A 14035-nucleotide genomic window follows, 5' to 3' on the forward strand; every position below is an offset into this window, starting at 1 on the left:
TACCCTCGCTGCAGAATTCTGATGTCATTTGGAATGCAGTCCAGTGTTCCAGCAGACTGCATTGTGTGGACTGCTTTGTTATTCGACACACAGAGCCGTACAAGGTCTACAATCAGAGAATGAAAAGTCAAAGTAATGGGTGTGCTTATAGGGGGGATGTCAGCAATTCCGGAGAAAAGTTGTTGATATTTGAACTCAACAGCCAAACAAGTGCACCTCTCCCTTCAGTACTGCTGCAGAAGCTGCAGAAGCCGTAGGTTTGTATCAGCTAAGCTAACAAGAAAACGTAACATTACCTACCATAGCATTTTGAATTATGCATCAATCCAAATAATCCTACTGTGCAAACCTGTGTTTTTAGGTCTCTGTGTCCTCTTTGGCTGTTTCTCAGACATCTTTTCTTCTTGACAATGCGATTTATGTTTGTGGATTATAGCACGTTAGCATGTCTCCCTTCCCCTCACAATTACTCATTGCACCTTCAGGGTGCTCCATCTTTAAAGATATACCTATAAGTGTTTTGAATCAGAAATTCTTTTTAAAATCTGGGAACATTGGAAGCATTTAGTTAGTTTGACCTGATTTGTCTTACCAGGTGTCAACCAGTCTGGCCTGACCAGTGATTCTGATGTGATCTAGTATTTATGTTCTTTGATGTTCCAGCCTCTGCTTTATCTAGAACGGATAGTTTTGTCTTTTTATTTATGTAATTGTTTTTGTTTGTTTGTTTATTTATTTACACATCCCATCCCTCCTAGTTTGTGTCAGTTAATTTGCTGCGCATGTGGGTGTCCGGCAGCTGGAGAAAATGCTGGTAGCCTGGAAAATGCACCTCAGCACTTGATCATTCATCCCTGTGCCAATGCCAGCACTGCAGGTCTGAGTCTCTCCACCCCCTCACTCACTGCTCTTGGCAGAGTGTTTCTGCTGCTCACTTGACCCATCTGAACGCAGCTGACAGCCTGCCAATATCTTCAAAATTTGATTCAGAACTTTCATCCCCGCTGTAGAGCAAGTGCGTCAACACCGATGCCCCGCGAGGTAATTCATTTATCGGATCCAATAGGAAATGTCAGCCTCGGCTGAACGAGCCCAGAGAGACATGGCTGAACGAGCCCAGAGAGACATGGCTGAACGAGCCCAGAGAGACATGTGGTGCGCACAGGGATGAGCAGCCTGCTGCCAGTGGGAATTTTCCACTGTGCGTCTCTAGGAAGGGGTGATGACGCCTGTGGTCTGGACGTAATGTTTTTACATAAGGTTCTGTAGGGCTGAATACCCCACCCATAGCCTTCTTCAGCCCTCATCTTGCAGTTTGACACACACATACTCATACAGGCGCACAATACTTTGTGTGGGGGTGCTGATGTAGTACAGGATGACTCCTGTGGTCTGTTAAACCTGCATCTTTATGTTGTCTGACTCATCACTGCATGGAAACGCACACACACACATACACACACACACACAGTATTATGGGGGCAGTCAGCCAGCATGATTCCTGACCGCATCATTCACACTCTGTTTCCCCGCAAGCACCCCTTGCTGCGGCAAGCTTACATCACAGCTCCATCCATCCTTACGGGCCAGCAGTGGACCGTCAAAGGTCACGCCCCCTTTTTCTCACACCACTGGGCTTCCAGTAAAGGATGTGCTTAATCAACACGGTACACATTTCCCGGCAGTGCCCAGCGCAACACCATGTTTAGCGTGTAATCATTTCAGCAACACCCTGCCGGATTTGTACACAGCAGCGAAAGCTGTGGCAGCCTTTGCGGAAATGGCACCCAGGCAGCTGCAGATGGAGATGTGAGAATTGTGTTGTTTTTTTTTTGTTGTTGTTGTTTTTCTTTTTCTTTTTTTTGTGCTGTGCTTGCTGAACCAACAGTAAGGACAGCCTTGCTAAATATATGCTACTAAACAATGACTTCTGCCATCCCCGGTGTGTACCAGCTTCCCCCTCACAGACCGCTAACCACATACTGTCTTAGCTTGATCTTACTTCCTGTTTTGATGGGGAAGAGCGCATGACTGCCTAGTCAAGACCCCCCCCCCCCCCCCCCTCCTTCAATGTTGCCTTCTCTTCGTGCTCATGCAGACCTGCCACCCCTCTCTCAAGACCACAGTGGCAGGAGGAGGCCAGGGATGAATGTGATGCCAGGCTGGGAAGAGCCCTGTAACTTTCCATCCCCGGCATCCTGCACGAGCCCAATGTCGGCGTAATCTCCCCTGAACGCTTTGGCTCAGTCGGCCTCTCAAACTGTAAGAGAAGGGGACACATTCACACCAGTGGCACCACAATCGGCTGCCTTTGACGTGTCCAACCTTTTAAAACCTTCATGGAGAAAAGAAAGCTACTGGCGAAACTATATTGTTTGCATTTGAATGGGATGTCAAATGCTAGCTAAGTACTTTCAGTTTCAGGTTTCGTTTTGAAGTTGTTCAACCAGACCAGCGAAAAAAGTAAATAAAGGGCTACATTTCCTCCTTTGCTTTGTGAAAGGCCTCCATAGAAGCTTTTTAGCTAAAGAACGTGGTAACAACCAGAAACCCTTTGAGTTATTCAGGCTGATTTTGTGCTGGGATGGTAAACATTCTTCGCCGTCCTGGTTTTTGTCAGCTGTTTAAACGCTTGTAGGATGCCAGCGCGGGTGTTTCTGCATCATTTATAGGACACAAGTGAATTCCCTGCCATCTCTAAAACCTCACCGCTGCTTTAAAAGTTCCCATCTCGCTTCTCCTCCTCACTTCCTCAGCAGTGACCTACTTCTCTGCTTCATTTCCCATCCCTTCATATTGGAGGGTAAAGATACATTTTGTGGTGAGACAGTTTTGCAGATGAACTACTTCATGCGTTCCTGGCTTTTTTTTTCTTTCTTCTCCTCCTGGTTCCGTGCAGCCTGTAGTCTGGATGTAATCGCGTTGTGTAAGCAGGCGCCTGTGAGGTCTGCAGTGTTGGCCTTTGTGTACATGTATGAGTAATCTCCCTCTGGCACAGGGCCATACGTAATGGACAGCCGTACAGCTGGGCGCAAGGGCTTCATTAGCACAGGCTCCTATCAGAAAGCCACAAGAATCGGCCACTTGTGACCTCTCTCTCACACACACACACACACACACACACTCTCACACACATACTCGCACACACACTCATACACGCACACATACTCACACACACTCTCATACAAACACTCACACCCCCTTGCTCTCAGGGCATTAGTGTCTACCCATCTACCCTCGTCCACAAACACTCCTCCCCAGTGTGCTCTCCGAACTGCTGGTGTGCTCTCCGATTTGCTGACCTCAATTGATTGGCACGTGTTTGACCCCTGCCAGTGGACCCTGCAGCCAGTTGCCAGTGTAGCAGGTCCCTAAGCAATCTGTTTGAACACTAAAAACGTAAAGGCACTGGGCAGGCTCGTCCCTTTGGCGTTCTGACCAACACACACATTCCTTCTCTTTGTATTTTATTGTTGGCATAAAATAATGCAATTTGAACTATACAATTTAGCTGAGTCCATTCTTCCTTTTGCTAAAACAGCTCTGACAACACACACACACCCATACACAATCACTCACACACACACACACACACACACACACCCATACACAATCACACACACACACACACACACACACAATCACACACACACACACACACACACACCCATACACAATCACACACACACACACACACACACAGCCCTATACACAATCACACACACACACACACTACTCTTTTGTGATGTCCCTTGTGATGTCTCTCCTCCTTTTGACCTTACCAGAGCCGTGGGTAAACATTTAGGATGCGTAAGCGAGTTGACATGAGTTGGTGGCTCATTAGCTGTGTTTGGAGGGCCTACACTGGTCCCCTGCACTGGCAACCTGTCCAGAATGCACTGTGTCAACACGAGAGAAGCCGGGGTGTGCTTTCCAGAAATGCGATTCAAATGCAATAATGCTGCCTTTGTTCCCCTTTTGTTTGTGAAGGGGAAAGGTTTGCCTATGTGGACTGAGCCATGAATCGAACGCTTGTTGTGAAATTGAGTGGAGGTTGGATGCGAGCGATTGGAAGAACAGCGCTTTGGGTATAATTTGCGATCATGGAAAACAAAGGACCACGCCTGGCCGATAGTTTGCCTCTTATGCAACTGAGAGAAACACGTGCGTGCGAGACCTCACTTTTCTTTTTTTTTTTTCACCCTTTGTCTCCTCTTTGTCCGGTTATTTACAAAATTCCGCAGAGCTTTAAGTGTTTTGCCCTCTTGAACCATCCCGATCGGACAGAGTGTTCCGTCTGGCAGGCATGCATTGTTTTGCTGTGTTTTCCCATTTTGCATGGCAACTGACCTTCCAATCACCAGCACCACCGGCCCCTCCTGTACATCTGTATCTTAAGCGCCCCATTACCAAAATGTTCTGTTCCCAGACGTCAAGCGCTTTTATAAATAGCACCTGACCTTCCCCACCGGCACCGGGGGTCTGTTACACAACGTGCAGAGAGACGCTGGGAGAGACGCTGAAGTGTTTTGTTATTGCAGCGCCTCGGCCCCCCTTCAGAAAGGCTTGGAGGGTTGGAGACAGGTGACCATCATTTTGTCAGAAAAGGTTCACACTGTGACTCATTTTCAGTGCCTGGCGGTGATGTCCTTTCTCCTTGCCTGTCGGTGATGGATATTTTGGTGATGTCCTTTCTCCTTGACCAGTTGCAGTATCCCCCCCCCCCCCCCCCCCCCCTTCATCCAGTTACGCTGTTACGAATCCGGTCACGTTTCAGCTATAAATCTATTTATTTAATAGCTACTAAACCATTAATGATGGGATAGATCAAGGAAGTCGAGCATAAATCATGAAACGGTTCTTGTATTTTGCGTTTAATAGGAAAAAGAGAGTGTCATTGATTCTGTCACCCATACATCAATAGAAGCAACTATTGAAATACTATCATCGTACAAAATTCTTGCAAAGATTGTACCACTTAACCAAATACCCTTAGGCAAGCTATCGGAGTCAGGCTAGAAAATCTGGCTGCTCTACATCACAGAGATGAGTTTGTGCATCTCTAATTGGCGCACTTCTAATTAGCCTGGCTGTCAGTCTCCTCAAGCTGTTATACGTCCTCTCTTCATGGTGTGATGAGAGGCATTCATGTGAAATGGAAGATCTCATCACAGAAATGCGCAGCCCGGAGCCCTGAAGAGATGGATGAGATTTATTGGTTTTATAGGAAATCAGGAAATCATAAAATGCTCGTAAACATGCTGTGTTGGGTGAGTCAGACTTGTTCAGCTTTTCCTATTAATGATCCAAGCCTCAATTTGGAAACACAATTTGGATTTGGATGAGTGTGCTTACTCCCCTTCTGTGCTAACCATGAAGCTTTCATTCCAGAATCCCATAGTGCCAGTACTGTGCCATGATTATGCCGTTATGCGAAGGATTTGACCTGAACCCATTTGATCAGCTGACAAAGTTCAGTTGGGTCCACCAGTTGTCTTAACTGATTCCATCACTCGGTCTGGACAGTCGGCGATCCACACACGCCCTGCAGTCCCCCATCACTCACTGTGTTACTCTCAGACTGCTGTTTTATGTAATGTCAATCCAGCATCTCCCACCACTCCATCATTCAAATCCCATTTGTGGATTAGTACCCACTGATTGCGCCCTTACATCAGATCATTTAATGACTACTGTGTCCATGCCTTAGGATGGTGTTCACAGTACATATAGAGAAGACTGACTGACTTACTGACTGACTGATCTCAGTTCAGATGTGATGCACAAAGGAGATGGGAGAGACTGCCGTGGCGTCGGCCACATGGCTGATCCCGTCACAGTGTAAATGCCTCTGGCCGATGCTGATAAGTTGATTTTAATTAGCCGGGCCTGTGGGTGATTTGTGCACGGCTGCCATGTCCCATCCCCCAGGCAACGTGACTGCGGCATAAACAGCTGCCCCCGGCACATGGGTGGATGTGAGTGCCTGTGCCGTGCACGGTGTTGGTTCGACACCATGTGTGTCAAGAGCCAGGTTTATGCTTACCTTACTAACTCATGCTAATCTACGTGTGTGTGTGAGCGCATTTATCAGTTGTGTGTCTGCTTTGTTGTGTGTTTGTGGGTTACCGCTCTCTGTGTTAGACTCAGGGACATGGTAACATTGACATTGGATGTGTGAAGACTGTCAGCGTGTGTTATTGTGGTGTCTGTGATGGGAACCATAAATAGAGCAGCTTGCGGTGTCGGCACAGCAGTCGGGACATGAAGCGGAGCTGCCTGACCTTGGCTGAGGCTCCCCCGGCTCTGTAACGGATGGCCACTGCAGTCATTCCCCTTCCTGTCCGAGGAGCCTCTCCCTCATTGACTAAGTGAGTTAAGCTCAGGGTCAGGTCACTCATTACCCTCATTAGCTCTCAAATCAGGCTGATTCTCCTTTCTCCTCAGAGAGGAAGGGGGCGAAAAGAGTTCCTCTTTTTAATGCGACAATATGCAACAATTTGACACTTCTTGAAGCCTATTTTTATAGGCAACTAGTTTGAAAATCATCTTCAAATGAATTTTGATCATATATGGTCTTGTGAAGGACAGATAAACACACCTGGTTTATGCACTATGTAGTTCGTTCTGTGGTCTGGCACAGAGCACCGTCTGAAAATATGAGAAAAGCTTTCACCGCAGGACATAGCCAGCTATGCCACCGAACAACACCGTTCCAGCATGTTAGCAATTTTCTGTCAGACCCGACCGGCTTGTGTTTTTTTGCATTCCTTTTAGGGAAGTTGGCGTGCTTTAGACCAAAACTCCTTACTTAGCTTTTAAATCTGCCCAGTGTTTCGCACGGGAGTGCTGCTCTAGGCTTTTGTGTGAATTTTTCCAGCACTGCACTTTCAAAGCCCCTAAACGAATCACGCTTGAATCTCTCAAGCCATTGCTTCAATCTGGAGCCGATGCGAGCTGAGCCCGAGTGTATCCCGTCTCCATGGCGATCTTTTGGGGGCCTTTGACAAAAACATCTGAATTCTCTTAGAAAAAGGGGTCTGTTTTGCTGTAAGGCTCTTCAAGGCTCCTGGTCAACAGCAGACCTGAGAGAGAGAGAGAGAGAGAGAGAGAGAGAGAGAGAGAGAGAGAGAGAGAGAGAGAGAGAGAGAGAGAGAGAGAGAGAGAGAGAGAGAGAGAGAGAGAGAGAGAGAGAGAGAGAGAGAGAGAGAGAGAGAGAGAGAGAGAGAGAGAGAGAGAGAGAGAGAGAGAGAGAGATCTTTGTCCTGCTTAAGGGTTACTAGTGTAAAGGAATTAGTTGGCCCTCGTCCCACTATACTGTCGGTACTCCACACAGGCACCACTCCTGTGAGTGTGAATCACCTGCACTGACCGCTATCGCATCTAGGATCCCTTTCCAGCGATGTATTCCATTTGAAATGGAACAATAGGATCTCCTTGATTCAATTAAACTGATAGCTAAAGAGCTAATAAACTCGGGGTCAGTGTAATTATTCCGTAATTCAATATTGACTGCCCTACTTTGTTTGGAGTGGCTAGGTCTTGCACTCATTTGGGATGGGCATTGTCTGGAGAGCAGTTGGTTTTCATGATGGCATGTTTTGGCAGCTGATTGTGTCTATTTGGTGTGCATGTGGGAACCACCGGAGTGAAACGCCTTGGCGCCGCACGTGATGGCGTTGCCTCAAGGCTTTTATTGAGATTGTTATTAACCAACACGCACGCTCTGAGGCGAAGCCTTTGCCAAGACTGTCGCTTTGTTTTGGTGTGAGGTAGTCTGTTTTTGACTAGGGACTCGCTTGATCTCCGTTGGAAACTATTTGCATTTGGCTCCAGAGCTCTGATTCATTCGGCCGTTACGCTCCCACTTGCTGACAACGCCCTGATACTGCACTGTGAAGAAATGACATTTAGACAAGAAGTAATTCCTACGGAGAGGTTTTGTAATAACTGAGGGAAATGTTTGGCATCTCTGGTACCAGTTAGCAATCACAGGTCCTACACACCTCTGTGATGGCTTACTGGATCCGGATTAGTTGTTCAGGTAATTTCCTACAAGGAAGCACTATAAGTAAAGTGATTGACAGGGAAGTAAAGTAAGTTCTGTATCTGGAAGTTGAGGTAAAATCGCCACACGGAAGCCCAAGTGAGTGTCGTATTTCAAACAGGCAGGCTGCAGGTTAAGTTATCATGTGTGTTTGTGTTGCTTTCTACCCCTAACTCTTTTAGCTGCTCTGTTTGTTATAATTTATTGTCCCGGACGGGGTACTTGATGTTTGTGGAAAGATGTTTACCAGGCTCGTGCTAGGCAGGAGTTTTAAAAAAAATTTTTTTTTATATAAACCGTCCATTATTACTGACGTTTTGGGAAGTGGCCTTTTTTTACTTTCCAGAGCGGAGCGCCTAGCACTGAAAAGAGCCCAGCTCAGCAGCAAGTGGATAGCTCTCTCTCTCTCACTCACTCACTCACTCGCACACACACACACACACACACACACACACACTCACTGTGATCTGGGTCACAGAAAACATCGGGACATTGATCCATGTCTGTCCTGGTTTGATCACACGTTTTTGGCCCAGATCTGTTGACATTGTTTTGGGCTGTTGTTATCGCTGTTGTCATCATTGTTTTTCTTCTGATGTGTCTTTGGCCTTATCTCGTCTGGTGCAGTTTCAACACACACACACACACACACACACTGCTCAGTTTACAGATGAAGTACATTGTGGCATTCTTCCGACAGTGAAATCCAGGCTACTTTTGGCCGCCCTGTGCGTGTGTGTGTACACACCTAACTTGGTTCAGATGAGTTAAGTCCTGGTTGGCCTGCTCTGACCGATGCTTCCCTTGTTCAACCAGATGTCGCGTGTAATATCTGCAGTTTGCGTGCATCTGTGCGCATGGCTTCAGGCCCCCCCCCCCCCCTTTCCTCAGTACAGGCTGTCCACACACGCATGAGCTGAGTGCTTTCATATCAAAAGCATTTCTCTGTCTTTCTCAGACCAAGTGATCGCAGTATGCTCGGTGACCTTGTGTTGCCTGGGCTGATGACTGAATGTTCATTTATGTGATGTGTGTGTATATGTATACACACACACACACACACACACACACACACACACACACTCTCATGCACTGCTTTGCATTTATACAGTAAGCTGGAGAAACCCATTTTGGCAAGCTGAAGAAGATTGAAATATAATGCCATAAGTAAGCAAATAGGCCAGCGCCCAAGATTACATGGGGATTTGGAAATGGGAACACCACCCCACCCAACCCCACGGCACTCCTCCCTCTATTAGCCAAATGGCTGATCTCAGGTCAGGTGCTCCTCCGCCTGTGCTGGTATCTGGCCTGTGCGGAGTCAGTCCTCCTCTTCCTGTGCTGGTATCTGGCCTGTGCGGAGTCCGTCCTCATCCTCCTGTGCTGGTATCTGGCCTGTGCGGAGTCCGTCCTCCTCCTCCTGTGCTGGTATCTGGCCTGTGCGGAGTCCGTCCTCCTCCTCCTGTGCTGGTATCTGGCCTGTGCGGAGTCCGTCCTCATCCTCCTGTGCTGGTATCTGGCCTGTGCGGAGTCCGTCCTCCTCCTCCTGTGCTGGTATCTGGCCTGTGCGGAGTCCGTCCTCCTCCGCCTGTGCTGGTATCTGGCCTGTGCGGAGTCCGTCCTCCTCCTCCTGTGCTGGTATCTGGCCTGTGCGGAGTCCGTCCTCCTCCTCCTGTGCTGGTATCTGGCCTGTGCGGAGCCAGTCCTCCTCCTCCTGTGCTGGTATCTGGCCTGTGCGGAGTTCGTCCTCATCCGCCTGTGCTGGTATCTGGCCTGTGCGGAGTCAGTCCTCATCCTCCTGTGCTGGTATCTGGCCTGTGCGGAGTCCGTCCTCATCCGCCTGTGCTGGTATCTGGCCTGTGCGGAGTCCGTCCTCATCCGCCTGTGCTGGTATCTGGCCTGTGCGGAGTCCGTCCTCATCCGCCTGTGCTGGTATCTGGCCTGTGCGGAGTCCGTCCTCCTCCTCCTGTGCTGGTATCTGGCCTGTGCGGAGTCCGTCCTCCTCCTCCTGTGCTGGTATCTGGCCTGTGCGGAGTCCGTCCTCATCCTCCTGTGCTGGTATCTGGCCTGTGCGGAGTCCGTCCTCATCCGCCTGTGCTGGTATCTGGCCTGTGCGGAGTCCGTCCTCATCCGCCTGTGCTGGTATCTGGCGTGTGGGGAGTCCGTCCTCCTCCTCCTGTGCTGGTATCTGGCCTGTGCGGAGTCCGTCCTCATCCGCCTGTGCTGGTATCTGGCCTGTGCGGAGTCCGTCCTCATCCGCCTGTGCTGGTATCTGGCCTGTGCGGAGTCCGTCCTCATCCTCCTGTGCTGGTATCTGGCCTGTGCGGAGTCCGTCCTCACTGCGCTGAGGCAGCCGTGCTCCTCGGGGACCAGAATTTCATAAAATCGGATTGAGGCCAGTGAGTGATGAGGGCAGCGCTGTGGCTCCTCTGCTGCTGCTGCTGCTGCGGGTCCTGTGCTAGAGGCTTTGAACACACACACACACACACACACACACACACACAAAACACACACACACACAAACCAAAGTCTGCACAGTGGGGTCTAAACATTCCACATACAGCAGCTATATGCATCATATATGAAAACAAACACCACCAACTGTGTCATTTTCGCTCTAGTACGGCATATAATGTTTTATCACTGCTATGTGCATTACCCCCCCCCCTCCACACACACACACACACACACCCTCTTTGTAGCCGAGGCCACTCTTCAGCCCACCCCCACCCTCCTTGTGTCCTCCATCAGTCTGTCTGTCAGGGCCTGGGGAGATAGACCAGTGCCTTCTGTTTTCTGCCTTGAGACCTCAGTGCTCCCTTTTTTTTTTTTTTTACATTATCAGTCAAATAAAAAGTAGAAGAATTTTGAGGCAGAGTCTGTACTGGTTGTTATACAATTGGTATGAAAGTGGATATTCTAAGAAGAAGTTCTCTTGTAATCTCACTGACATTTTGGTGTTCCTCTTTCTTTCTCTTGAGGTTTTTCAGGGGAAACTGTTATCGTTTTTAATGTCTCTCTCTCTCTCATCCCTCTCATTCCTCCCTCTCTCTCTCTCTCTCTCTCTCTCCTCTCTCATTCCTCTCTCTCTCTCAGGCGTATGAGCGGCGGTTCCCTACCTGCCCGCTGATCCCCATGTTCGTGGGCAGCGACGTGCTGAGCGAGGACCAGAGCGAGGACGGCTGCATGCACAACGTCGAGCGCCGCTGCAAGCTAGACGTGGACGCGCCGCGTCTGCTCAAGAGGGTACGACAACGCATCACATCACCAGCCATAACGCATCACAATCGCATGAGTAGGGTGTTACGTGTGAGACTTGTGGGTTCTAGATGGATGGTGATGGTGTATTTTAAACGTATGCGTTATGGCTGGTGATGTGATGCATAATGTTAAGATCTTAACCCTGTGTATTTTAAAACGTATGCGTTATGGCTGGTGATGTGATGCATAATGTTAAGATCTTAACCCTGTGTATTTTAAACGTATGCGTTATGGCTGGTGATGTGATTGTGACAGACCTATCTACTGTGTCAGTCACTAGAGGGTACTGGTGAACCGGCCCTTTAAATGACATGTCCCCAGAGGTGCGCTGCACAGCTGTGTGTGATGAGCTGCTTGTTTTGTCTGTGGTTGGCCACAGATTGCCGGGGTGGATTACGTGTACTTCAACCAGAAGAACTCCCTGAACCGCCTCCAGAGGACCCTGCACATCGAGTCCCACAACGAGACCTTCTCCAACAGGGTCATCATCAGTGAAGAATGCTGCTACTCCGTGAGTGCTCACAGGAAAACACGCACAAAACAAAACAAAGTTTCCAAATATACACACTTGTGTAATATACACACTGCATACTCTTACACAAGTGCAACATCCGCTTCTGCCCTCTGTATTAGCTCTGTCCTCTCCCATGCATCCAATTAATATACATGTATCCAGTTTGTATTGAAATTATGCACTAAAAACTAGCACCAGCATGTCTTGATGTTTCACGCACACACGCACACGCACACGCACACACACACACACACACACACACACACACACACACACACACACACACACACACACACACACACACACACACACACACACACACACACACACACACACACACAGATGTCTGGAATGGTGCCTCCTCCACCGCTGCATACACCATCAGCAAACTCTCCAGGCCTCAGCCCCTCCCCGCTGGCTGCCCATAAATCACTGCTGGAGCGTGAGCTGCTGACAGCCTCCACGTGTCAAGACCAGACCCCCCCCCCCCCCTCCCCTCCCACAACCCTCTCAAACACACACACCACCCCCTATCACAAGCCTCACAAATCCCTTAACCTCCTTACCCCCTCTGTGGACCACAGACCCCCCCCCCAAAACAGAGTGCAGTTGAGCGAGGGGCTCTGCTCCGGGCCCGCAGCCTTGGCCCCGTTCCCCGGCGCTGGAGCCGGGCCGGGGCTCCTCAGCTGGATGAATAATTGAAGGCTCCTGGCTGCTCCAGTGTGTTGCTGCTGAGGCAGCCAGCAGAGCAGGCTTTCAGCCCAGAGGAGTCATAGCGTTGGCCTGCCTGGGCTCCCTGCTGTTTCAGGTGTGGGAGGGAGGGAGGGAGGGAGGGAGGGGCGACCCCCTTATTATCTGACCTGAGATCAGGTCTCTGCTGCTTCCATTGTGAAGGCGACGGGGCAGGCGGGACCTGGGAAGCTGATCCCCAGTCAGTGTGAGGTCATGCGCTCCACACGAGGGAGCGGTCCCAGAATGGGGGCACAGCACTCACGGAACTAGGGTAGTGTTAATGAGGTCACCGCCTTTTTAGATATTTAAAATTGTATTTAGTATTACGCCATTTCCCGAAAAAAAAAAAATCTCCAACACACACTAAGGGAGAGCGAAGAGGACCGAGAGAGTTTAACATTTCTCTCCTCCTCCTTTAGTTCCCGCTCCTCCCTCCGAGAGTGGTTCACCGCAGTGCGTTTGCTTCCTGCCTGTGGAGATGATGTGTCGGTTCTCTCCTGATCTGAGCACTCACCCGCTCTACTCTCAATCAATTCTGCCCAGCTGGGCTCTTTTTCTCAGACGGGTCAGTGGGAGTGAAGAGTAATCACTGCCCCCCACATGAGCCCAATAACTCCACACCTGCCTCAGGACACTAACCTGCCACTATCCCCTTCGCTGGACACTTCCTCTTCCACGCAGATGAGCTTGCAGTCAGTAGTTTTCCGGCCCAAGCGGCTGACTCAGGATCAGCTTATTCCAGTGCATGTTGCCCTTCCCCTGGGATGGACTCTGGTGGCAGACTGGTCCTTGGTCAGCTGCTATGAGCCGGCCTCTTTGCTCTCCACTAATATTGACCATCTGAGCAGATCACTGCCCCCATATCAGTAGTGTCTCTAGTAACTCTACACCTGCGTCAGGCTGCAACCTAGTGAAGGGTATAGATATAAGTTAATGACTACCGTACCCTATTTAGTCTTGTCAGTTTAAAAAAAACAAAAAAATGCTTTGGTAAATACAAAACCTACTCCCTGTTGGCCAGCTGCGATGAGACCACACACACACACACACACACACACACACACACACACACTGTTCCAGTAAATGGTCTATTTGGCAAACACAAATATTTCCCGTCTTTGACTGGATGTAGTTTCCATGGTAATGGAACCTTTCTTTCTTTCTTTCTATCTTTTTTTTTTTTTTTTTTGACTGGCAGGTGCACCCGGAGAACGAGGAGTGGACCTGTTTCGAGCAGTCGGCCAGCCTGGACATCAAGTCCTTCTTTGGCTTCGAGAGCACGGTGGAGAAGATCGCCATGAAGCAGTACGCCAGCAGCATCAAGAAGGTCAGGACACACCTGGCACACTCGGGACACACCTGGCACACTCAGGACTTACCTGGCACACTCAGGACACACTCAGGACACACCTGGCACACTCAGGACTTACCTGGCACACTCAGGACACACTCAGGACACACTCAGGACACACCTGGCACAC

The 14035-nt window shown here is 49.3% G+C and overlaps 1 protein-coding gene across 6 annotated transcripts in view; it reads left to right on the plus strand.

Annotated features, from left to right (window-relative positions):
- The window catches only part of LOC105900202 (SEC14-like protein 1), a 40752-nt gene that overhangs the window by 13368 nt on the left and 13349 nt on the right, over positions 1 to 14035 (plus strand). For all 6 annotated transcript variants that reach the window (XM_042703961.1, XM_031563511.2, XM_031563514.2 and 3 more), the window contains 3 exons: positions 11144 to 11293; positions 11688 to 11819; positions 13753 to 13881. In XM_042703961.1, coding sequence (XP_042559895.1) covers positions 11144 to 11293; positions 11688 to 11819; positions 13753 to 13881 — 411 coding nt within the window. The remainder of the gene's footprint in view (positions 1 to 11143; positions 11294 to 11687; positions 11820 to 13752; positions 13882 to 14035) is intronic.

The sequence above is a fragment of the Clupea harengus genome, chromosome 26, assembly GCF_900700415.2.
Source record: "Clupea harengus chromosome 26, Ch_v2.0.2, whole genome shotgun sequence".
Lineage (NCBI taxonomy): Eukaryota > Metazoa > Chordata > Actinopteri > Clupeiformes > Clupeidae > Clupea > Clupea harengus.